Source organism: Indicator indicator, unplaced genomic scaffold, assembly GCF_027791375.1.
Source record: "Indicator indicator isolate 239-I01 unplaced genomic scaffold, UM_Iind_1.1 iindUn_scaffold_53, whole genome shotgun sequence".
NCBI classification, from domain to species: Eukaryota; Metazoa; Chordata; class Aves; order Piciformes; family Indicatoridae; genus Indicator; species Indicator indicator.
The window spans coordinates 383539-407500 of NW_026539188.1; the positions used below are offsets into that span (position 1 = coordinate 383539).

General features: G+C 56.3%; 1 protein-coding gene across 1 annotated transcript in view; it reads left to right on the forward strand.

Annotated features, from left to right (window-relative positions):
* Window positions 1-3735: 3735 nt before the first annotated feature.
* The window catches only part of LOC128980006 (deleted in malignant brain tumors 1 protein-like), a 44411-nt gene continuing 24184 nt past the window's right edge, over window positions 3736-23962 (forward strand). Inside the window, exons 1-7 of the mRNA XM_054398431.1 lie at window positions 3736-3823; window positions 4766-5095; window positions 6490-6499; window positions 7716-8029; window positions 8470-8811; window positions 10587-10916; window positions 11807-11820. Of these exons, the coding sequence (XP_054254406.1) occupies window positions 3736-3823; window positions 4766-5095; window positions 6490-6499; window positions 7716-8029; window positions 8470-8811; window positions 10587-10916; window positions 11807-11820 (1428 nt within the window). The remainder of the gene's footprint in view (window positions 3824-4765; window positions 5096-6489; window positions 6500-7715; window positions 8030-8469; window positions 8812-10586; window positions 10917-11806; window positions 11821-23962) is intronic.

The following is a 23962-nucleotide window of genomic DNA, read 5'->3' on the forward strand; positions in this document are numbered from 1 at the left end:
CTCCCATCTTTGGATCCAGAGCCTGGTCCTTCCCTTATCTGCCCTCAGATCCCTCCCAGACTGACAGCAGTTGGGACTTCTGCTTTGCCCTGAGGCCTTCTGGGTACCCCCAGAGTGGCTTTTGTCCAGATGCAGACCTTGGGCTATCTCTGCCCCACCTCTCCTCACCCCCTGCCTGTCCTCTCCACCTCCTTGTCCCTTTCCCCTTCTCCACTTTTCTGCTCTGCCACCACCTTGATGTCTCTCCCCATGGTTGAGAGGTCCCAGAACAGCCCCAGGTGCCCCAAGGCTGCTTCTGGAGGTTGTAAGAAAGACTCCAGCAGGGCTGAAGCCTCCACCCCTTCCCTGGCCTCCCAGAGCAGCTCCTGTCCCACCATGGGGCCATGCCCTGGGGCACACAGCAGCTGGGCCCTGGAGCACTCCTTGTGCCACACTTTTGGAGTTGGAAGCACAGAGCAGATGTGGAAGCTGTGCCTCTGGCCACAAGGATGTCCTGTGCTGGCCTCTGACCTCCTGGGGCCTGCTCTCTGCTCCTGAGGTCACAGTCAGGACCCTGCTGAGGGTGGAGCTGCAAGCAGCAGGCTTTGCAGAGTCAACTTTTCCTTCTTCTCCTTCCTGGAGCTGTGGCCCAGGGTTGTGACCTCCCTAGGAGGCACAGTTCCCTTTTCAGCCTCTTCCCAGCATGCTTGAGAGAAGTCCAGCTCCAGGGTCCTCCCTTGCATGGCCTGGGGCTCACCTCAGGGCTCTGCAGAGCCTCTTCCTTCTTCAGGTTGCCCAGGGAGGGGCTTGAGGCTTCAGCCCTGGAGATGTTGGAGGTGAGGCTGGAGAGGGCTGTGGGCAACCTGCTCTGGTGGAGGATGTCCCTGCTGAGAGCAGAGGCTTGGACTGCATCAGCTCTGCAGGTCCCTTCCAGCCTGGACCTTTCTCTGACCCTTTTCCTGCGTTGTGAAATGAAAGGCACAAAGAAGGTCAAGTAGCCAAAGGAGGACATTTGTTGACAGGATGAAGTGGATGGAACAGATGAAGGGGGGGAGAGAGAGAGAGAGAGGGAGAATGCAAAAAGAGAGAAGGAAGAAAAGGAATTTTTTCCACCCCCCCAGCCCCAAGATGATTTGGCTCTGAGGGAGGCTGCTGCCACTGTGGTTTGGAGATGTTCTCCTCTTTGGCTGTGCTTTCCTCAGCTGCAGGAGGAGAGAAAGAGTTTCCCAGAGCCAAAGTCCCTCTCTGAGCAGCCTCCAGCATGTGGTGTCCTCAGGCAAAATCTCCTTCCTCTTCTCCAGGATTTCTTTTCTTCTTGCCACAGGAAAAGCTCAGGGCACAGCTTTGGAGGTGGAGGTGGAGAGAAGGCTCCTGGACAAGGGGCAGGGGATGGAAAGTGCAGCACAGGAGGTTCCACCTCAACAGGAGGAGGAACTTCTGCCCTGGGAGGCTGCCAGAGGCCTGGAGCAGGCTGCCCAGAGAGGTTGTGGAGTCTCCTGCTCTGGAGCCTTCCCAGCCCTGTCTGGATGTGTTCCTGTGGGACCTGTGCTGGGTTCTGTGGTCCTGCTCTGGCAGGGCTTGGACTGGGAGATCTTTGGAGGTCCCTTCCAACCCCTGACATCCTCTGATCCTGTGATCTGTGATCCTGAGATCCTGTGATCCTCTGATCTGTGATCCTCTGATCCTGGGATCTGGGATCCTGTGCTCCTGTGCTTCCAGGCTGGATGTTGATGGTGATGATGTTTCCCTCTCAGTCTGTTTCTGTCTCTTTTTCCCTCAGCCCCTCGGGCTCAGTGTCTTTCATCCAGCCAATCAGAGCTCCCCTGGCCCACAGCTCAGCCACCTCAGTGCCTGTGCCACTGCCAGGTGGTGCCAGCTGCAGGCAGAGCTGACCCAGCAGGAAGCTCCTTCACAGCAATCTGATCTCTGTGTTGGGCATTCCAGAGGTCCCTTCACCCTCCCCTCCCTGGGCAGCTGCTGCCTGGAGGCTCCACCTCTGCCCTGGGCAGCCTGGGCCAGACCTGCAGAGCCCTTTCCAGGAGGAAATTGTTCCAGATGTCCAAGCTGAACCTCCCCTGCAGAGGCTGCAGGTGTCCCCCTCTTGGCCACAGGTTCTGCAGCCCCCATGAGGAGGACCTCAGCCACGGGTGGCACAGCAGCGGCACAGCAGCGCCCTCCAGTGGCCACCTGGATGTTCGTAGCTCTTCAGCCAGGAGGCCATGCAGGAGCCCTGGGGGTGGGGTGAGGGTGGGCAGAGCTGGGAGCTTTGGCTTCCTCCCCAGGATCCCCTCCCCAGGATCCCCTCCCCAGTACTTCCTCCCCAGGATCCCCTCCCCAGGATCCCCTCCCCAGGATCCCCTCCCCAGTACTTCCTCCCCAGGATCCCCTCCCCAGGATCCCCTCCCCAGGATCCCCTCCCCAGCCCCTCTGGCTCTCAAGTTGTTGCCTTCCTGAGTCCCCCAGAGTGGCTCCCCTGGGCTGAGGGAGATCCCACAGCAGGGCCATGAGGAGACCCCAAAGGGACTGCCCCAAGAGGGAGCAGCCCCCCCCAGGACCTGCCCTGGGACACCTCAATGAGTCTGGGCAGGAGGTTCCCAATGGGTGAGGAGCTCAGAGCAGAGCTTTGGCAGAAGATCAGAGAACCACAGCAGGGTGGAGGTTGGGAGGGACCTCCAGAGATCAGCCAGCCCAAGCCCCCTGCCAGAGCAGGGGCAGCCAGGGCAGTGCCCACAGGGACACAGCCAGGGGGAGCTTGAAAATCTCCAGAGACTCCACAACCTCTCTGGGCAGCCTGCTCCAGGCCTCCACAGCCTCACACCAAAGAAGTTTCTCCTCCTGCTCAGCTGGAACCTCCTGGGTGCCACTTTGTGCCCCTTGCCCCTTGGCCTGGCCCTGGGCACCACTCAGCAGAGCCTGGCCCCAGCCTCTTGCCCCCCACAGCTCCTGCTGAGCATTGCTCAGATCCCCCCTGGGGCTGCTCTGCTGCAGGCTCTCAGCCCCCTCAGGGCTCTCAGCCTCTGCTCCTCACAGAGCTGCTCCAGGTCCTCAGCATCTCTGTAGCTTCTGCTGGACCCTTCCAGCAGTTCCCAGTCCCTCTTGAACTGGCAGAGCCTGGGCCTGGCCCCACCCCTGCAGCTGTGGCCTCCCCAGGGCAGAGCAGAGGGGCAGGAGAACCTCCCTTGCCCTGCTGCCCACACTCCTCTGGATGCCCCCCAGGAGCCCCTTTGGCCTTCTTGGCCACCAGGGCACCTGGCTGGCTCAGGGGGTCCTTGCTGTCCCCCAGCACCCCCCAGGTCCTTCTCCATGGAGCTGCTTCCCAGCAGATCCCTCCTCCTGCCTCACAGTCCCTGGGGTTGTTCCTCCCCTGGCCCTGGTGGAGCTCCATGAGGTTCTCCTCTGCCCAGCTCTGCAGCCCCTCCAGGCCACTCTGGATGGCAGCACAGCCCTGAGGGGTGGCAGCCACTGCTGCCAGCTTGGCCCCCAGCACCCAGCTGGCTGAGGCTCCCCTCTGCCCCTTCCCCCAGGCCCTTGCTGAAGACTTTGAACGAGGCTGAAGCCATTCTGACCCCTGGAGAGCATCAGCCCTGGCACCAGCTCCAGCCAGAGGGCAAAAGCCCTGAGGGAGCATCAGGGAGGAGGAGCCAGGGGCAGGGCTGAGCCCCAGGCAAACACAGGGGAGGGCACAAAGCTGCTCCCAGCACCCACAGCTCCCAGCTCAGCCTGCACTGAGCCCTGGGGTGGTCTCCCCCTCCCGGGATGGACGTGGGGGGCTGGGGACCTCCTCTGCTGGCTCTGCAGAGCCGCCTGGCCGCGGGGCTCCTACTCTGCCTGCTGCGGCTCTGCGGTGAGTGGCAGGGGGCAGGGAGCAGCCGAGGGGAGGGAAGGGGCTTGGGGGTCTCTGGAGGGGTGGGGGCTGGGCTGGCAAAGCTTCCTTGGAGCCTGCAGGGTTGGAGAGGGAGGGAGGAGTGGGGAAGTGTGGGGGGGGGAAGGAGACCTCTTCAGCTGAGCAACTAAGGAGGCCCCCACGGCCCCCAGGCTGCTGCCCTTGCACAGAGAGGTTGGGAAAGGCTTGGAGCCTGCCCAGGCCCAGGAGCTGCTCTGTTTGCTTTGCCCTCCCCCCCCGGGGCCTGCCAAGGACACAAAGTCCTCTTCTGCCTGGCCCAGACAGGAGCTCCATGCCCTGCAGGCGCAGAAGCTTCCCAGGAGGTGCCCCCCAAGGTGCTCCTCAGGTTCCTGTCCCACCTCTGCCTGGCTTGGGTTGAGATCTCCTGCTCCAGGAGGTGATGGAAGCTCTGCCCAGACCCCAGCCCCGGTGACTCACACAGGCTTGGCCACCCCAAACTTGTGGCCATGGGGATGGAACATCTCTTATCTCCCTGGCTTGGTGGATCCTCTCTTACCTCCCTGCCTTGCTGGATCCTGTCTCACCTCCTTTGCTTGCTGCTGTTTGCATTCATCAGGAACCACAGATTGGGTTTGGGTTGGAAGGGACCTTGAGGACCCTCCAGTTCCACATCCCTGCCATGGGCAGGGACACCTCCCACCAGCTGAGGGTGCTCTAGGCCTCATCCAGCCTGGTCCTGGTGCCACCTCCACCAGCTCCCCCTCCCAGTTCCCATCCCTGCTGTGCCCCCCCTCAGCCCTGCCTGCCTCTCAGTGTCACCTAAAGCCCTTTTTTGGGGTTCCCCTCAAGCCACCAGCAGGAGCAGGAGCTCCACCCAGCTGATGCCAGCAGCTGATGGAGCTGCTCCTCTCCCCCAGACCTTCTGCCCTGTCCCTCTTGCAGGCCCTGCTGCTCCCCAGAGGGTTCCCCTGCGCCTCTCAGATGGTCCTCACCGCTGCGCCGGGAGAGTGGAGCTCTTCTACCAGAGCCAGTGGGGAGGAGTCTGTGATGGCCTCTGGGACCTGCCGGATGCTGCTGTGGCCTGCAGGCAGCTGGGCTGTGGCACAGCCCTCTCAGCACCCAGGGCTGGGCACTTTGGGGCAGGCTCAGGCCCCATCTGGCTGGAGGAGGTCAACTGCACCGGGAGGGAGCTGGCCCTGTCCCACTGCAGGGTGAAGGGTTGGGGCCACACCAGCTGCCACCACGGAGGGAGTGCTGGGGTGGTCTGCTCAGGTAAGGCCCCCGTGGGAATGGGGAGTGGGAGGGTGGCTCCTGATGGGCATTGCAGTTCCCTCTCCAGGAGTGTGGAGCTGTCAGGCTGGCCCAAAGCTCCCTGTGGCACAGAGCAGCCATGGCACCAGCAGGGGATGGGATGAAGTCAAGGGATGGCTTGGAGGTCAAGGGATGAGGTCAAGGAATGGTTTTGTGCTCAGGGAATGGTTTTAAGGTCAAGGGATGAGGTCAAGGGATGGGTTTGAGGTGAAGGAATGAGGTCAAGGGATGGGTTTGAAGTCAAGGAATGGTTTTGGGGTCCAGGGACAGTTTTGAGGTCAAGGGTTCGGTTTGAGGTCAGCAGATAGGTTAGAGGTCAGGGGATGAGGTCAAGGGATGGATTTGAGATCAAGAAATGGATTTAGGATCAAGAGCTGGGTCAGGGGATGGGTTTGTGGCCAAGGGATGGGTTTCAGGTTAAGGGATGGGTTTGAGGTCAAGGAATGAGGTCAAGGAATGGTTTTGTGCTCATGGGATGGTTTTAAGGCCAAGGGATGAGACCAAAGGATGAGTTTGAGGCCAAGGGATGAGTTTGAGATCAAGGGAAGGGCTTGAGGTGAAGTAATGAGCTCAAGGGATGGTTTTGAGGTCAGAGGGTGGTTTTGTGGCCCAGGGAAGAGGTCAAGGGTTGGGTTTGTGGTCAAAGGCTGGGTTTGTGGTCAGGGGATGGGTTTGAAGTCCAGGGATGGTTCTGGGGTTTGTCCTACACAAGGCTCTCCAGGCTGCTGAGCAATTTGAGCAGAAGGTTTGGCAATGATCTTGGAGCTAACCCAACCTCCCTGAGATGCTGAAACAACTCTGGGAGAGGTACAGAGACCCCTTGCAGGTCACAGGCTGGTAGGGTTTGGAAGGGACCTCTGCAGTCTCCACCAGCTGCTCCAGGAGGAGGCTGTGGGAGAGAGAGTCAAAGGCTTTACTAAAGCCATAGAATGCTGGAAGGGGTTGGGTTGGAAGGGATCTCAAAGCTCATCCAGCTCCAACCTCCTCACCATGGGCAGGGACACCTCCCACCAGCCCAGGTTGCTCAAGGCCTCATCCAGCCTGGCCTCCAACACCTCCAGGGAGGAGAATCCACAGCCTCCCTGGGCAGCCTGGCTGTGGGAGGAGATCAGGTTGGTCAAGCAGGAAAGCACAGAAGGGTCCTGCAGCAGTGAGGGACAAGGAGGCGTTGATGGTGGAATTCTGCAGGGCCTTTGCCACAGTCCCCACCACATCCTGCTGGCCAAGGTGGAGAGATGTGGACTTGCAGGGTGGATGTTCAGTGTGTAAGGAATTGGCTGGAGGGTCACATCCAGAGGGTGGTGCTCAGTGGCTTGGAGTCCAGCTGGAGAGAAAGTGACAGTGGAGGCTCTGAGGGATCCCTGTGCTGCTTAAGAACTTGATCAGTGCTGTAGACAGGGGGCATGGAGGCACAGCACAGATGGCACCCAGCTGAGGGGTGCTGTCCATGTGCCAGAGGGACAGGAGGGCATCCAGAGGGACCTGGACAGGCTGCAGAGGTGGTGCCAGGGGAACCTCCTGAGGCTCCACAAGAGCCAGGGCAGGATCCTGCCCCTGGGCTGGAACAATCCTGACTGGCAGCACAGGCTGGGGGAGGAGGGGAGGGAAAGCAGCCCTGAGGAGAAGGACTTGGGGGTGCTGGGGGAGGAGAAGCTGCACAGGAGCAGGCAGGGTGAGACTGCAGCACACAAGGCCAAGGGCAGCCTGGGCTGCAGCCAAAGCAGTGTGGGCAGAGGTGCAGAGAGGAGATCCTGCCCCTCTGCTCTGCTCTGGGGAGACCTCAGCTGCAGGGCTGGGGCCAGCTCTGGAGCCCTCAGCACAGGAAGGACCTGGAGCTGATGGAGAGGCTGCAGAGGAGGCCAGGAAAATGCTGAGGGGCTTGGAGCAGCTCTGCTGTGGGACAGGCTGAGGGAGCTGGGGGGGTTCAGCCTGGAGAAGAGAAGGCTGCAGGGAGAGCTCAGAGCAAGCTGCCAGCAGCTGAAGGAGGCTGCAAGGAGGCTGCAGAGAGACTGTGGCCAAAGGGCAACCAACCCTACCCTACCCAACCCCACTCAACCCAACTCAACCCAACCCAACCAAACCCAACTAAACCCAACCCAACTCAACCCAACTCATCCCAACCCATCCCAACTCATCCCAACCCATCCCAACTCATCCCAACCCATCCCAACTCATCCCAACTCATCCCAACTCATCCCAACCCATCCCAACTCATCCCAACTCATCCCAACTCATCCCAACCCATCCCAACTCATCCCAACCCAACCCCACCCAACCCAACCCCACCCAGTCCCACCCAACCCAACTCAATCCAACCCAACCCAACTCATCCCAACCCAACCCAACCATACCCAACCCAACACAATTTAACCCAACCCAACCCAACCTAACCCAACAAGAGGGCTCTGGGCAACTTGCTGTAGAGAAGAATGTCCCTGCTGAGTGCAGAGGACTGGATGACCTTTGGATGTCCCTTCCTGGTTGGACCCTTCTCTGATTCTATGATCCTATGGTGGAATCTCTTTGTGCCCTCCACAGAGCCCTCCAGACACCTCCCCACCACCCCCACCCCCCCCAGCAGCCCAGCAGAGCTGCGCTTGGTCAATGGCCCCAGCAGCTGCTCTGGCAGGGTGGAGGTGCTGCACGACCACCAGTGGGGAACCATCTGTGATGATGATTGGAGCTTCCCCGAGGCCACAGTGGTCTGCAGGCAGCTGGGCTGTGGGGCAGCCCTCTCAGCCTTTGGAGGAGCTCACTTTGGCCAAGGGTCAGGCCCCATCTGGTTGGACAACGTCCAGTGCCAAGGGGATGAAGCTGCCCTGTCCCAGTGCCCAGCCAGGCCTTGGGGGGTCAACAACTGCGGCCATGGAGAAGATGCCAGCGTGGTCTGCACAGGTGAGGGCACAGGAGGAGGGCAGCAGGTGCCTGGGTGGGAGCCTCTGACTGTCCCTTGGAGGAGACCTCCTCTGACTGACCCTTGGAGAAGACTTCTTCTGACTCCCTCTTGGGGGACACCTCCACTGATTTGCCTCCTTTGGAGGAGACCTCTTTTGACTCCCCTCTTGGATGAGACCTCCTCTGACTGCCCCCTTGGAGGACACCTCCTCTGACCCCTCCTTTAGAGGAGAGCTCCTTTAACTCCCCTCTTGGATGAGACTTCCTCTGGCTCCCTTCTTGGAGGAGACCTCCTCTGACTCCCCCTTTAGAGGAGACCTCCTTTAACTCCCCTCCTGGATGAGACCTCCTCTGACTGCCCCCTTGGAGGAGACCTCCTCTGATTCCCCCCTTAGAGGAGACCTCCTCTGACCTCTGCTTGTGTCCCACTGCAGGGGAAGGCTCCACCACGGACAGCTCCCCCCCGGCGCCGCCGCAGCTGCGGCTGGAGGCTGGCCCCGGGCGCTGCGCAGGGCGCTTGGAGCTGCTGCGCTACGAGCAGTGGGGAACAGTCTGCGACCCGAGCTGGGGCCTGGCCGAGGCTGCTGTGGTCTGCAGGCAGCTCGGCTGCGGCACAGCTCTGGCAGCCCCGGGCTCGGCTGCCTTCGGGCCAGGCTCTGGCCGCATCTGGCTGGATGATGTCAACTGCACAGGGAGGGAGGGGTCCCTGGCCGAGTGCCAGAGCAGGGTCTGGAGAGCCAACAGCTGTGACCACCGAGGAGATGTTGGTGTGGTCTGCTCAGGTGAGGGGTTGCAGGGGCTGCAAGGGCAGCTGAGGTCAGGGGTTGGGGGCTGCAGAGGCAGCTCAGGGGGAGGTTGGGGGCTGCAGGGGCAGCTCAGGAGGAGGTTGGGGGCTGCAGGGGCAGCTCAGGGGGAGGGTGGGGGCTGCAGGGGCAGCTCAGGGGGAGGTTGGGGGCTGCAGGGGCAGTTCAGGGGGAGGTTGGGGACTGCAGGGGCAGCTCAGGGGGAGGGTGGGGGCTGCAGGGGCAGCTCAGGGGGAGGGTGGGGGCTGCAGGGACATCTCAGGAGGAGATTGGGGACTACAGGGGCAGCTCAGGGGGAGGTTGGGGGCTGCAGGGGCAGCTCAGGGGGAGGGTGGGTGCTGCAGGGGCAGCTCAGGAGGAGGTTGGGGCTGCAGGGGCAGCTGAGTCATGCCCCAGGCAGGCAGGGCTGGAGGTGGTGCTGAAGGGTGTGGGGTGGTGGTGGTCGCTCAGCAGCAGTGGTGGCCTTGGGGGCTCCAAGCCAGGGTTTGGCCATGAGGACCCCAAAGGTCTCCTCCAGCCTCAGCAGCTCCATGGTTCTGTGACTTTCTCCCCCCCTAAGATGCACTCAGGAGCAGGGCCTGGGACCCACCCTGGGTGCTGCTCTCCCCTCTGGTGCAGCAGCTGCAGGTGGGACCCCGGGGAGCTGCTCAGGATGGGTTTGGAGCAGGAAGACCAAAGCCTGCTCCTACCTCTCCCTCTCCCGGTGGCTCTTAGCTACTCAAATGCTTCAGGAGATGCCTCCAGCCCCCTCCTACAGTCACTGTTGGACCCCAGACCCCTCCCATGATCACTGTTGAACCTGAGACCCTGCCGTGGGCACTGTTGACCCCAGCAGCCCACCCCAGCAACTGCTGACCCCAAGGCCCTCCCATAATTAGTATTGACCACAAGACCCTCCCACAGTCACTGTTTCCTCCAGACCCCTCCCATAGTCACTGCTGACCCCAGACCCCTCCCACAATCACTGTTGCATCCAGACCCCTCCCACAGTCATTGCTGACCCCAAGACCCTCCCATGGTCACTGCTGACTCCAGACCCCTCCCATGGTCACTGTTAACCCCAAGACCCTCCCATGGTCACTCTTGACCCCAGACCCCTCCCATGGTCACTGTTGACCCTCAGACCCCTCCCATGGTCATTGTTAACCCTAAGACTTTCCTATGGTCACTGCTGACCCCAGACCCCTCCCATGGTCACTGTTAACCCCAAGACTTTCCTATGGTCACTGTTGACCCCAGACCCCTCCCATGGTCACTGCTGACCCCAGACCCCTTCCATGGTCACTGTTAACCCCAAGACTTTCCTATGGTCACTGCTGACCCCAGACCCCTCCCATGGTCACTGCTGACCCCAGACCCCTCCCATGGTCACTGTTGACCCTCAGACCCCTCCCATGGTCACTGCTGACCCCAGACCCCTCCCATGGTCACTGTTGACCCTCAGACCCTCCCATGGTCACTGCTGACCCCAGACCCCTCCCATGGTCACTGCTGACCCCAGCCCCCTCCCACTGCCCCCAGACCCCTTTTCAGTCTCCATTGCTCCAGTCTCTGGAGCTGTGCCCCTTCTGCAAAGCCAACCCCGAGCCAGCCCTGTCCTTGGAGCCCCTTCCCCGGGGGCCAGCCGGAGGCTGCAGGAGCAGGAGGACCTTCTGACCTTCCTGCCCCTCGCCAAGCCCAGCTGGAGCCCAGGGGTGGCCCCCAGGCTTGACTGTGACCCAGGCTTGTCTGTGCCCCTCGGTGTCCCCCCCCAGCCGCCAGCAGCCCGGGGCAGCCCTCCCTGCGCCTGGCCAATGGCTCCGGCAGCTGCCTGGGGCGGGTGGAAGTCCTCCACGAGCAGCGCTGGGGGACTGTGTGCGACGACTCCTGGGACCTGCAGGACGCCCGCGTGGTGTGCAGGCAGCTGGGCTGCGGGGAGGCGATCTCGGCGCCGGGCTCGGCTCGGTTCGGCCCCGGCTCGGACCCCATCTGGCTGGACACCGTCCACTGCGCCGGCACCGAGGCCACCCTCAGCCAGTGCCAGCTGAGCCGCTGGGGAGAGCACAACTGCGGCCACGAGGAGGACGCTGGAGTCGTCTGCTCAGGTGACAGCACCGAGGGGCAGCTGAGGGGCCTGGGGCCCGTCGCAGGTCGGGGTCTGAGGGGGGTGGGGGGTGGTGCTCTGCTCGGTTGCAGCCTGGGGCAGGACTAAGGGGCAAGGGATGGAAAGTGCAGCACAGGAGGTTCCAGCTCAGCAGGAGGAGGAACTTCTGCCCTGGGAGGCTGCCAGAGGCCTGGAGCAGGCTGCCCAGAGAGGTTGTGGAGTCTCCTGCTCTGGAGCCTTCCCAGCCCTGTCTGGATGTGTTCCTGTGGGACCTGTGCTGGGTTCTGTGGTCCTGCTCTGGCAGGGGCTTGGACTGGGAGATCACCAGAGGTCCAATGCAATCCCTAACATCTGTGAGCCTGTGACCTGTGACCTGTGACCTGTGGTTATGTGATATTGTGATCTGTGATCTGTGGTTGTGTGATACTGTGAGCCTGTGATCTGTGATCCTCTGATCTTCTGATCCCATGATGCTCTGGTCCTGTGATCCACAATCCTGTGATCCTCTGGTCTTTGATCCTGTGATCCATGATCCTATGATTTGGACTCAAGCTGTGCCAGGGGAGGTTTAGGCTGGAGGTGAGGAGAAAGTTCTTCACAGAGAGAGTGGTTGGCCACTGGAATGTGCTGCCCAGGGAGGTGGTGGAGTCCCCATCCCTGGAGGTGTTCAAGAGGGGATTGGACGTGGCACTTGGTGCCATGGTTTAGATAGGCATGAGGTGTAGGGTGACACGTTGGACTCGATGATCCTTGAGGTCTCTTCCAACCTTCTTGATTCTATGATTCTATGATCTATGATCCTGTGATCTGTGATCCTGTGATCTGTGATCCTGTGATCTGTGACACTGAGCAGAGCTGGCAGCAGGTCTCAGGTGCTTGGTTGAGCATCAGGTCCTGAAAGCTCCGTGGTGGCAGCAGCCTGGGCTGGGCAAAGCCTTGCTGGAAAAAACCCAAACAAGCCCAAGGCAGAATCACAGAATTGGTTTGGGTGGAGATGATGAAGATTGTGGAAGTCCAACCAGCAACCCAACACCTCCATGGCCACAGAGCCATGGCCCTAAGTGGCCACAGCTGTCCTGGACACCTCCAGGAAGGTTAACTCCATCCCTGCTCCAATCCCTGACCACTCTTGCAGTGAAGAACTTCTTCCTCATCTCCAACCTGATCCTCCCCTGGTCAGCTCTCCTCCTGTTATTTGTTCCTTGGGAGCAGAGCCCAACCTCCACCTCACTCCAACCTCCTCTCAGGGAGCTGGAGAGAGCATTGAGGTCTCCCTTCAGCCTCCTCTTCTCCAGACTAACCAACCCCAGCTCCCTCAGCTGCTCCTCCCCAGCTCTGTCCTCCAGACCCTTCCCCAGCTTGGTTGACCTCCTCTGGACCTGCTCCTGCTCCTCAATGTCCTTCTTGGAGTCAAGGCCCCAGATCTGAACACCCTTCCTGGACACAGCAGCCCAGTGGCACCAGGGAGGTGGCTGTGGGGCCTCCATGAGCCCCAGCCCCACCCCACAGAGGCTGGAGTAAGGCAGCACAGGCAGTCCATGCCACACCTGCTGGTGCCTTGTCTCCAGCAGGGCACCAGAAGGAGATGCCCAGGAGCAAGTCAGAAGTTTCTCAGCACCCCCTGGGCTCAGAGGTGCCCAGGAGCAAGTCAGAAGTTTCTCAGCACCCCCTGGGCTCAGAGGTGCCCAGGAGCAAGTCAGAAGTTTCTCAGCACCCCCTGGGCTCAGAGGTGCCCAGGAGCAAGTCAGAAGTTTTTCAGCACCCCCTGGGCTCATTGATGCCAACTTCACCCTCTTGTGCTCTTCCTCCCTAGGCCCAAACCCCTTCCAGGTGCGAATCAGAGGTGGTCCTCACCCCTGTGCAGGGCAGGTGGAGGTCCTCTACAACAGCTCCTGGCACAGGGTCTGTGGCAGCAGCTGGACCTTGCTGGAAGCTGAGGTGGTCTGCAAGCAGCTGGGCTGTGGACCTGCCCAGTCTGCACCAGTAGGAGCCCAGCTGAGCCCTGGGGATGGCCACAGCCACACCTTGCTGAAGGGGTTGAGCTGCCAAGGGCCTGAGATGTTTCTCCTGGAGTGCCAGCAGAAGGACATTGGTCCAGGGCCATGCAGCCAGGGCTTGGCAGCTGCTGTGGTGTGCATGGAGCAGGAAGGTGAGAGGTGGGGGGGTCCTCTCTTGGCCTCTGTCTGCACTGGGGACCTCTCCTTGCAGAGGTGGTGAGGTTGAGGCTCCTCTCCCCATCCTGCTCTTGGCCTCCTGCCAGGCAGAAGCATGGCCAGAAAGCCTTCTGCTGGGAGGGGTTAGCTGGGCAGGGGAGAGGCCCTGGAGGCTGTGGCTGGAAGGCAGAGGCTTGGGAGCTGCTGGGGGCAGCTTGGTGGTGTTGGGTTGCTGGTTGAACTTGGTGGACTTCATCCAACTGTTGAGGTTGGAAGAGATCTTTGAGCTCATGGAGGCCAAACTGCTCTGCTGGAGCTCACAATTCCTCCACTGCTGCTCAGCCTCCTCTTGGAGGCTCTTGCCCAACCTTGATTCCATGAGCTCAGAGGGCATGGAGATGCCAGGGTGCCCAGTGGGCATCCTCCCAGCTGGGGGCTGTCCCAAAGCTGCCAATCCTGCACCCAGCCCCCAGCCCCAGCGCCCAGCAGGGAGCAAGGGAGAAGCTTTCAAGTCCCCTCAGCCTCTTCCCACCAGGGAATTGTTTTGGCTGGGGAAGCCCTCTGAGATCATCCAACCACCAACCCCAGGCCACCATGGCCACCAAACCCTGTCCCCAAGTGCCATGAAGCCCTCTGAGATCATCCAACCACCAACCCCAGGCCTCCAAACCCTGTCCCCAGATGCCACCTCCACAGGTTTCTTGCACACCTTGAGTGTGCTGCAGAGTCATGGAATTGGGTCAGGGTTGGAAGGGACCTCAGGGCTCATCCCCAAGGATCATCAACTCCCCAGCCATGGGCAGGGACACCTCCCAGCAGCTCAGGTTGCTCAGAACCACATCCAGCCTGGCCTGAAGGGAAGGAGGAGAGGCTGAGGCCACCCAACCAACCTCCTTTGGGCTTTCCTCTCCTTGCAGACCCCACAGAGTCCTTCTTGGTGCTCTCAGGTCTGCTGGGCCTTGGGGCAGCCCTTTGTGGGACCCTCCTGCTGCTGTACCTGTGGCTGAGGTGCAGGAGACAGCCTGGACCCTCCTCAGGTAAGGGCAGGACCAGGGTAGGAGGTGCAGCTGGGCCTGCTGGTGGAGCTGGCAGGGATGGAGCCCAACGTGGGGCTGGGGGCTCCAAGCAGCACCACTCTTCTGCTTCCCTCTGCAGCCAAGGCACTGGTGAAGCAGACAGAGGACACCTGGACGTTGTCTGAGGCTTAGGTGTCGAAGGCAAAGCTCCCTCAGGACCCCAGAAGACCTCCTGTGGTGGAGCCAGCAGAGGAGAGCAACCACTCTGGGATGGGCAGCAGGCAGAAGGCATCTGCAGGCTCCTGTCCTGTGTGCCCCACGGCTCCCTGCACCAAGCTCTGGGGGTCCCAGATGCTCCATGCAGCTTCCCAAGGTCCCTCAGCCTCCAAGCAAGGTCTTCTCACAGCCATCCCTGTCTGCTCCAGTGTGGCAGGAGAGACTCAGCCTCTGCAGAGCAGTTGCAAGCTAAGATGTTTGCAGGCACAGACATTTCTTGTGCAGTTATTGCCTTCCATAGGTACCTGACAGAACTCCTCTTGCAGTGTTGTCACTCTCTGATTGGTCACCTTGCTGCTGACATGCAGCCAAGCCAGGCATGCCATTGGTCAGTGCTAGCAAGCAGGTTTCTCATCATGTCCAGCCAACCCCTCTCTCGTCTCTCTTGGTTCCTCACTCAAAGACCAAAGAGCTTCCTCAGAGCTGCTGGAAAACAAACCACCCCCTCCAGTCCAGCACCCAAACCCCAGCTGCAGAGGTTCCTCCAGCCCTGGAACCACCACAACCCCACCCCTACAGCCCCCTCTGGACCCCTCTGCACCTCCCCCTTCTGCTTTTTCTAATCAACATAATTTTTTTTTTTTTTTTGCAGACATAGAAGCAAGGAAGGTAAAACTAACAATGCAACAAAACCAATCAATAAAATCAACAATCCACTTTTGATAAGAGATTTCATCCCCCTGGTAAGCTCCATCCATCAAAGGAGTTCTCTAGTCCAAGAAGGGTCTGGTCCCAGCAAAGTCTTCCCACCCAGATCCGTGGACAAGTAGCAGGAAATCTGCAGCAGGCCTGTCCTGCACTGAGGCAGAGCTCACAGTCTGCTGCTCAGGGCCTGAATCACTTCAGGCTTCACCCTGAGGTTGCTTTGCTTTGCCAGCCAGCAGCTCACTTGGCTGAGCTGAGTCAGTGCCTTGCAGGGGCTGCTCCAGGAGCACAGAGGATGACTGCTGCTGCTTCTCCTTTGTTCCACAAACCCACCTCATCCTCACACTGAGAAACATCCCTGGGGGTAGTCTTCTGAGCCAGCTCATGCCTGGCAGGCTCTCACCTTTGTCTTTCCTGAAAGTGGCCTTGCACCCCATGGTGCTTCTGAGAACAGACATTGTACCCAGGGACTGAGATCCAAAGACCTACAAAGGCATCAGACCCAACCTTCAGCTTTGTCTTTACAATCTGCCCCAAAGGCCTGAATGCTACCCCTCTGCCTTTTCCTGAGGTGGTTAAAGATCCCAGCACTGAGCTGTGGGGGTAAGGCTGGCCAGGCCCTGTCCCTGCAGATGAGGGCAATCCCTGCAGGCAGACAGCAGGGCTGAGCAGGTCCCTTTGCTGGTGTGAACTCAGGCTGATGACACCATGACTGTAGTTTCTGCAGTCCCTCCCTGTCAGAGGTCACATCCTCAATACTCAGGGTTCAAGACATTCTCACTGGCCCTAACATTCTCATCTCTTGATGCTCTGCTGAGGTCCTGAGTCCTGTTGCTCCTACCCTTGGCCTAATGTTAAGTTTGTTTTTTCTTTCAAATTTCTCCCCACTAAAGCCTCCAAAATCTCTAATCCTCCATCAGTTTTGTTAAACCACACTAAAAAGCACACATCAAATGGAAATTTGAGAACATAGCATGCTTCAACTCTTCTTTCTTCTGGCATGATACCTACACTCCCCTTTTTTGTTTGTGTAATAAAAAAATGAAAGTATCTTTTGTGCTATAATCCATTTTGAGCTTCCCTTTGGGCAGCTGACATTAGTGCTTCACTCTGACATTCTGGTGAGGCACCACACAAACCCATGGGCACAGATTCCCCAATTACACAACACTGGAATGATTGTGAGGTTCCTAATCCAGATGTTTTGTAGGTATCAGTCTCGTGCCATCAGCCTCAGATTGCTGCTGCTGGTCTCAGTTTATCACAGCAGCCACCATGACCAGCCCTAGGCCTGGTGATTTTCACTGCTCTTTGTCCCATCCTTTGCTTCCTGAGCTGTCTTCTGCTGAGATGTTTGCAGCACTGAGTTGCAGAATTGATCTTTCCAGCTCATGACTTGGGTTGAGTCTTCCTTGCTGCTATCAGCAACCTGATCTAGTGTGAAGTGTCCCTGTCCACAGCAGGGGAAAGGAACTAGATGATCCTTGAAGTCCCTTCCAGCCCTGACTGATTCTATGATTCTATGATTCTATGATCCTTGAGGTCCCTTCCAATCCTGACTGATTCTGATTCTATGATTCTATGATCCTTGGGGTCCCTTCCAGCCCTGTCTGAATCTATGATTCTATGATTCTATGATCCTTGAGGCCCCTTCCAGTCCTGATTCTATGATTCTATGATCCTTGAGGTCCCTTCCAGCCCTGACTGATTCTGATTCTATGATTCTATGATCCTTGAGGTCCCTTCCAGTCCTGATTCTATGATTCTATGATCCTTGAGGTCCCTTCCAACCCTGACTGATTCTGATTCTATGATCCTTGTGGTCCCTTCCAGCCCTGATTCTATGATTCTATGATCTTTGAGGTCCCTTCCAACCCTGCCTGATTCTATGATTCTGATTCTATGATTCTGTGATCATTGAGGTCCCTTCCAGCCCTGACTGGTTCTATGATTATATGATTCTATGATTCTGTGATCATTGAGGTCCCTTCCAGCCCTGCCTGATTCTATGATTCTGATTCTATGATTCTATGATCCTTGAGGCCCCTTCCAGTCCTGATTCTATGATTCTATGATCCTTGAGGTCCCTTCCAGCCCTGACTGATTCTATGATTCTATGATCCTTGAGGTCCCTTCCAACCCTGACTGATTCTGATTCTATGATTCTATGATCCTTGAGGTCCCTTCCAACCCTGACTGATTCTGATTCTATGATGATCCTTGAGGTCCCTTCCAGCCCTGACTGATTCTATGATTCTATGATCCTTGAGGTCCCTTCCAACCCTGACTGATTCTGATTCTATGATTCTATGATCCTTGAGGTCCCTTCCAGCCCTGACTGATTCTGATTCTATGATTCTATGATCCTTGAGGTCCCTTCCAGCCCTGACTGATTCTGATTCTATGATTCTATGATCCTTGAGGTCCCTTCCAACCCTGACTGATTCTGATTCTATGATTCTATGATCCTTGAGGTCCCTTCCAGCCCTGACTGATTCTATGATTCTATGATCCTTGAGGTCCCTTCCAGCCCTGACTGATTCTGATTTTATGATCCTTGGGGTCCCTTCCAGTCCTGACTGATTCTGATTCTATGATTCTATGATCCTTGAGGCCCCTTCCAGTCCTGATTCTATGATTCTATGATCCTTGAGGTCCCTTCCAGCCCTGACTGATTCTGATTCTATGATTCTATGATCCTTGAGGCCCCTTCCAGTCCTGATTCTATGATTCTATGATCCTTGAGGTCCCTTCCAACCCTGACTGATTCTGATTCTATGATTCTATGATCCTTGAGGTCTCTTCCAGCCCTAACATTTCTATGATTCTATTCTATGATTCTAAAGCCTGTAGCTGATAAAATATGCTTCCTTTTCCTGGACTTTGCCTTTTCCTAGGCTAAACCTCTGTGTGATGTATCAAAAAAAATTTTTTTTTTGTTTTTTGTATTTTTATAATCCTTATCTTAAAGCTGTTGTGAATACAAAGACCAAAACCCCATTTTATAATATGCACATATCAAGCTCCTAACTTATGCTAATACCACAAACCCCTAAAAAACTTAAAGAAAGAACTACCTGAAAATTAAATCATCAATGTCTAAAAACAAAAGCAAAAAAGATTTTATGTCACCCAGAGCTCTTTTGAAGTGCTAGCACACAAAAAGGAAGGTTCAAACCAGAAGAAAAACTTAACCTCTGCACTCATAGAATGACTTATTCTGCTGAAATGTACCTGTGATGGCTTTAAGACTGTCTTTAGCTTTTTCCTCTTACAAAGTTGGAGCACAGAAAGTGAAAGAATGCAAATAAATCACAACTGGGTGTAAGAAAGCAAAATAATGATTGTTCTAAACACTTCCATTGGAGAGAGAGAAAGGTTTAAGAATCACTACTCAAAAGAAGGTTGGGCAGTCTCACAGTCTCACAGTCTGCCTTCTCTCAGTCTGCCTGCTGCTTCTCTGGCTGAAGGTAACACACATACTGACCTTGACAAGCTAACTCTAACAATCTCTCTCTGCTTCTTGGCTTTCTTCCCTTTTTGCCTGCTCTGGAGCAGGTAGGGAGGAAAAAGCAGCACAGCCCCCTCTCCTCTGGGGGGCCCAAGGGGGCTTGGTTGTGTTTTTCTGTGGATTGTACATGTTTGTGAATGTTGGGAATTGTGTAGATTTGTTCATGTTCATTGCATTGCCGTCACAGGTTGTGGTGTTGCCTGTAAATGCAGCTCCATTTGCTTCCAGACTGAGCTAGCCTGGCTGCTGTCGGTGTAGGAGGGGGACTTCAGCTCTCATACTGTTACAGCACCAATTATTACTTATAACTCATTATTATTATTATCACGTTTGTCATAATTAATTATTAATTATAACATTATGTGAAAATTACCGTATGCTTATCACATTTGTTGTTATTGCTTATTACTTGACATACTGTGGTGATGAGGGATGGAGGATGAGTTATTAATTTATGATTTATGAAATATGAATTATGAAAATTATATTTTTATTAATCATTAAAATTATGAATTCCTGATTAATCACCTTTCTATTATGATTCGAACGCACGGTTGTAAAAATATATTCCATAGCTGGTTTTTTTTTAGATTTATTTTTAAGATTAGAATATTTGCAGAATTAATTTCTAATTAGTGGAATGGAAGGTGCAGTTCCGCTGCTTGTCCACTAGATGGAGACTCGACAAGATGCTTGGCAGCTGTAACTCTGTACAGAGACATTTGCAATGTGGTTCAAGAGGCAAATGAATCTGGAAGTATCAGGCGGCTACAGGCAGGCACTTTGAAATGAATGTTACTGAGTGTTGCACACAGGAGAAGATACATTCTGTGTTTAGTAACTGTAATAAAGTATGTGTGCTGAAGGCACCATATGCCCAGAATTATGCCCCCAAATACCAACAAACTTGTCCCAATATGTTTTGGTAAGTTCCCCTTTCCACCCTCCTTTCAGGAGAGGAGGACAAAGGCCCAGGTGTCAACCTGTCCCCTAAGGGGTAAACAATTCCATGCACCCATCGCATGGCATGCTCATGCTCCTTCCATCTAAGGGCATAATTCTAGCTTCACCCTTTCCATAGGTTGAAGCAGGTTGTTGACAAGTGTGCCCATTGGCCAGATCCAGCCTCGAGAAATCTGTAAGTACTATTCCACTTGTTTACCAACTTGCTCTCTCCTTTCTCTTTCCTTTGCTTTGGTCGAGCTACGTAAGCTCGCAACTCCTAAGTCTTCTCGCTCCCGCATGCAAGCACACTAGAGGCCTCTGCAACACGGAAAGAAGCCAGCTCCCCAGGCTGCTCAAGGAACCAGCAAAGGAGATCCCTTCACTGAACCCAGCGTTGTAAGCACCGCCAAGAGGACTGGAAGAAGCCCTAAGGGTAAGCTTTAGCCCAGAAGGGGAGGTATTAGCTCAAGCCTGGCAGTCCAGCACAGCTGCAGCCGTAAGCAGCTAATCAAGCAGCAACGCATTCTGCGTGACCCCCGCCGTTTGCAGGCGATAAGAGGAGCCACTCAGTGTTGCCGCTCCACAGCCCTGTGCCACCAGGGTAATGTAACCTGGGATTTCCCCAGAGAAAGAGAGGGAGAAAGACATCCTCTGCTTTGAGATCAAGCCAAGGACTGCATTGTCACCTTAATGGGAGCAGTCGCTGAGATCAGCATTGTCAGCTCACTTTGAGCCGAGGGGGAAGCATCGCTTCACCGCACCCCTTCCCCGAAGCCCTCTCCGGGACTGGAGACGCTGACCCTGCCCACCGGGAACCATCACCTCAATTGCAAGGGCCGACCCCGAAGCACCTGGCCCCACCATGCAGGACCACTCCCCTGGACTGGCCCTGCCAGGCCAACCCTGTTCGGGGGAACCGCCAACCGGCAGAAAATCTCCCCTCCCGCAGGAGGAGAAAGCAAGCCTGGCCCCACCTGCGGAGGCAGGAGGAGAAAGAAAGTCACCACCCGGATGGACCAGCCCCGGGCAGACAGCTGGCAGCAGCAAGTAGCCAGCGTAACCCAGCAACTTGCCTCGCTGCAAAGGCAGACAGACAGAGTGTATCTTCTCATGTGTGCAACACTCAGTAACATTCGTTTCAAAGCGCCCGCACCAAGTCGTGTGAGATTCCAGATTGATCAGAGGATGATCAGAGAACCACCACGACCCCACCCCCACAGCCCCCTCTGGACCCAGAGAGCATTCTCACCACCTTCCCTCCATGGAAGTCATCTGCTCCCAGCCTTCTTGGAAAATCTTGGTCACCATTTCTCCTCATCCCTAGGGGTGGTGTTTCCTGCTCAAGGGGTTGGGAAAAGCCAATGGAAGGATGAAACCAAAGTGTTGTCCACCTCCAGTCCTCCTTAGAATGGGTTGGGAGGTCCTGGAATCACTGAGTCATTGAAAGGAACCTCAAGGATCATCTGTTTGAAACCTTCTTGGGTAACCCATAGTCAGGATTTGTCCCCACACCTCTCTGCTCCCATCCCTAGGGATGGTGTTTGCTACCCGAGGGGTTGGGAAAGGCCACAGGAAGGATGACACCAAAGGGTTGTCCACCTCCAATCTTCCTTCTTACTCAAGGGGTTGGTAAAGGCCAATTGAAGGATGAAAGCAAAGAGTTGTCCACTTCCAAGCCCCCTTCCTACCCAAGAGAGAGAGGAGATCCAATGGAAGGATGAAGCCAAAGGGTTCTCTACCTCCAAGCCCCCTTAGAATACGTTGGGAGGTCCTGGAATCATTGAGTCATTGGAAGGACCCTCAAAGATCATCTGGTCCAAGCCTTCTTGGGTAAACCATCGTCAGGATTTTTCCTCATCCCAAGGGATGGTGTTTCCAGGAGAAGGAGAAGAGGAGACCTGGAGAGGCTTGGTCAAGGGAAGTGTAGACCCCTTGGTCATAGAGGGCTTGTAGATGATGGCAGGAGGAGACTCCTCCTCAAGGAGACTCAAGGCTGCCAATGTTGGGTGAGATGCTGCGCTGGCACCAACAAGGAAGGGTCAGGTTCCTCCTGGAGCAGCCCTTGGAGCGTGGTTGCTCTGAGCCCCAACCCATCCCCCCCTTTGGTGAGGTCAGGAGGGACCATAGTCAGAGGAGCGTCCCACAGGAGGGACCAGAAGCTTGGCCAGGCTGTGATGAAGGTGTCCTGAAGGCCACACAAGGGCATGGGAGGGAATTGTTGGTGCAGGAAGCAGGAGGGAGGAGGCCCAGGGGATGAAGGAGACCCAGCAGCCATCCCCAAGCCCTCCAGATCTGCCCTCCCACTGTGATGAAGAGGTTATTAATTGAATTATGAATTATGAAAAATATTTTTATTAATTATTAAAAACAATTAATAATAATAGATTCCAGTGCACGGTTGTGAAAACATATCCCATAACTGGTTTCGTCTGGACCACTTGACACAATTAGAATATTTACAGAATTAATTTCTAATTAAGGGAAGGAAGGCTGCAGTTCCACCACTTGCCCACCAGATGGTGACTCCACGACACTCTTGGCAGCTTTAGCTATGTACACAGAGAGATTTCCAGTGCCATCAGAGGCAATTCCAGCTGGAATGTCCTGCAGCTAGGTGCAGGTGCTTGGAACTGAATGTTACTGAGTGTTGCACATGTGAAAAGCTGCACTCTGTCTTTGTTTGTAGTGAAGCAAGTTGCTGGGTTGTGCTGGCTGCTCGCTGGCTGCTGGCTGCCTTGGGCTGGCCCGGAGCTGGGCAGGGGAATGCTCCTGGGGCAGGGGTGTTCCATGGAGCAACTATGGAGGCTGGGGGCGGGCAGGGCCGATACAGGGGAGTGGTCCTGCGTGGCAGGGCCGGGTCCTTCAGGGTCGGCCCTCGCAGGGTTGGGGTGATGGTTCTCTGTAGGCAGGGTCGGACGTTGTGTCAGTGTGAGCTGAAATTCCCCCCACCCCAACAATAACCAGGCTGGCTCAGTCTGGAAGCAAACGAAAGCTGTACTTACAAGCAAATCTACAATCTGTGATGAAACGCAATGGACATGTACAAATAGACAAAATTCACCACATTTACAAATATATACAGTCAACAGAAAAGCACAACCAAGCTCCCTTTACTTCCCCCTAAAGGGGAACTTTCCCAAGGGGCCTCTCTCCCAGGGGGCCACATCCCCCCCCAGACCCTCCTGGCAGAAAACAGAGTTATGTAAAAGCAAAGAGGCTGTTAACTTAGCTTCCCAAGGCCAGTGTGTTATCTCCAGCCAGAAGAGAAGAAGAAGCAGCATCCAGACAGCCCAGCAAGCTGCCCTGACTGTGCCTACTTTGTTTTGGAGTAGTAGTTCCTAAACTTTTCTATCTATCCAATGGAAGTGTTTAGAACAATCATTATTTTGCTTTCCTACACCCAGTAGTGACTTATTTACACTCTTTCGCTTTCTCTGCTTGAACTTTGAGAAGAAAAAGAGACTTCTAAGTTTCTGGAGGCTGGATCTGGCCAATGGCAACTCCTGCCAACAACCTGCTCTAGCCTATGGAAAGTGTGAAGCTAGGATTATGCCCTTCAATGGAAGGAGCATGAGCATGCCATGTGCTGGCTGCCTGTGCTTGCTCACCCCTCAGCAGGCAGCTTGGGGCTGTTTTGCCCTCTGGCTGGCACCTAGGCTGTTGTTCCCCTCTCTGGAAGGAGGGTGGAAGGGAGGATTTGCCCAGACATGCTGGGACAAGTTTTCTGGTATTTGGGGGCACAATTCTGGGCAGGTGGTGCCTCCACCACACTCACCTCTCCTCTCCTCCAACCTGAGCCTGTGACCAGTTTGCATCTTGCTGCTTGTCCTAAGCCCCAGGCACAGAGCTACCCTGGCTGGGAAGCCACCAGGGCAGCTTCTGACCCTCCATGGCCACCACCTCTCTCAGAACCACAGGAGGGGTTGGGGTGGAAGGGACCTTGGAGATCATGCAGCTCCAACCACCTGCCATGGGCAGGGACACCTCCCACAGCCCAGGTGGCTCCAGGCCTCATCTAGCCTGGCCTTGAGCACCTCCAGGGAGGAGATTCCACGACCTCCCTGGGACCTGAGGGTTCCTCAGCCTCCTGCTGGCACCTGAGCCTTGACCCTGCCCCACAACAGGGTGGGGTTGGACCTGGGCGGTCTCTAAGGTCCCTTCCAACCCAACCCATTCTGATTCCTGCTGCCTGGTCCTGGTCCTCTCAGCCTTGCCTGGCCCCAAGTCTGCATCAAAGGCCCAGGGCTGCTTCTGACCCCCTCAGAAGAGGGGAAGCAGGAGCCTGGCCCTAGCCTGGTGCAATAAAAGATGCCCCCAGCTGGAGAAGGTCTCTGTAAGAAAGCTCTTGGTGCTCCCCAGGGCAGCACCATGCAGGACCAACTCCTTCCAGACCCCAGCTGAGGCCAGGAGTGACTCTGCTGAGACCTTCTGCAGCATCTCTTCCACTTCTGCTGCTCTCTGCTGAGACCTCACCTACAGCTCTGTGTCCAGTTCTGGAGCC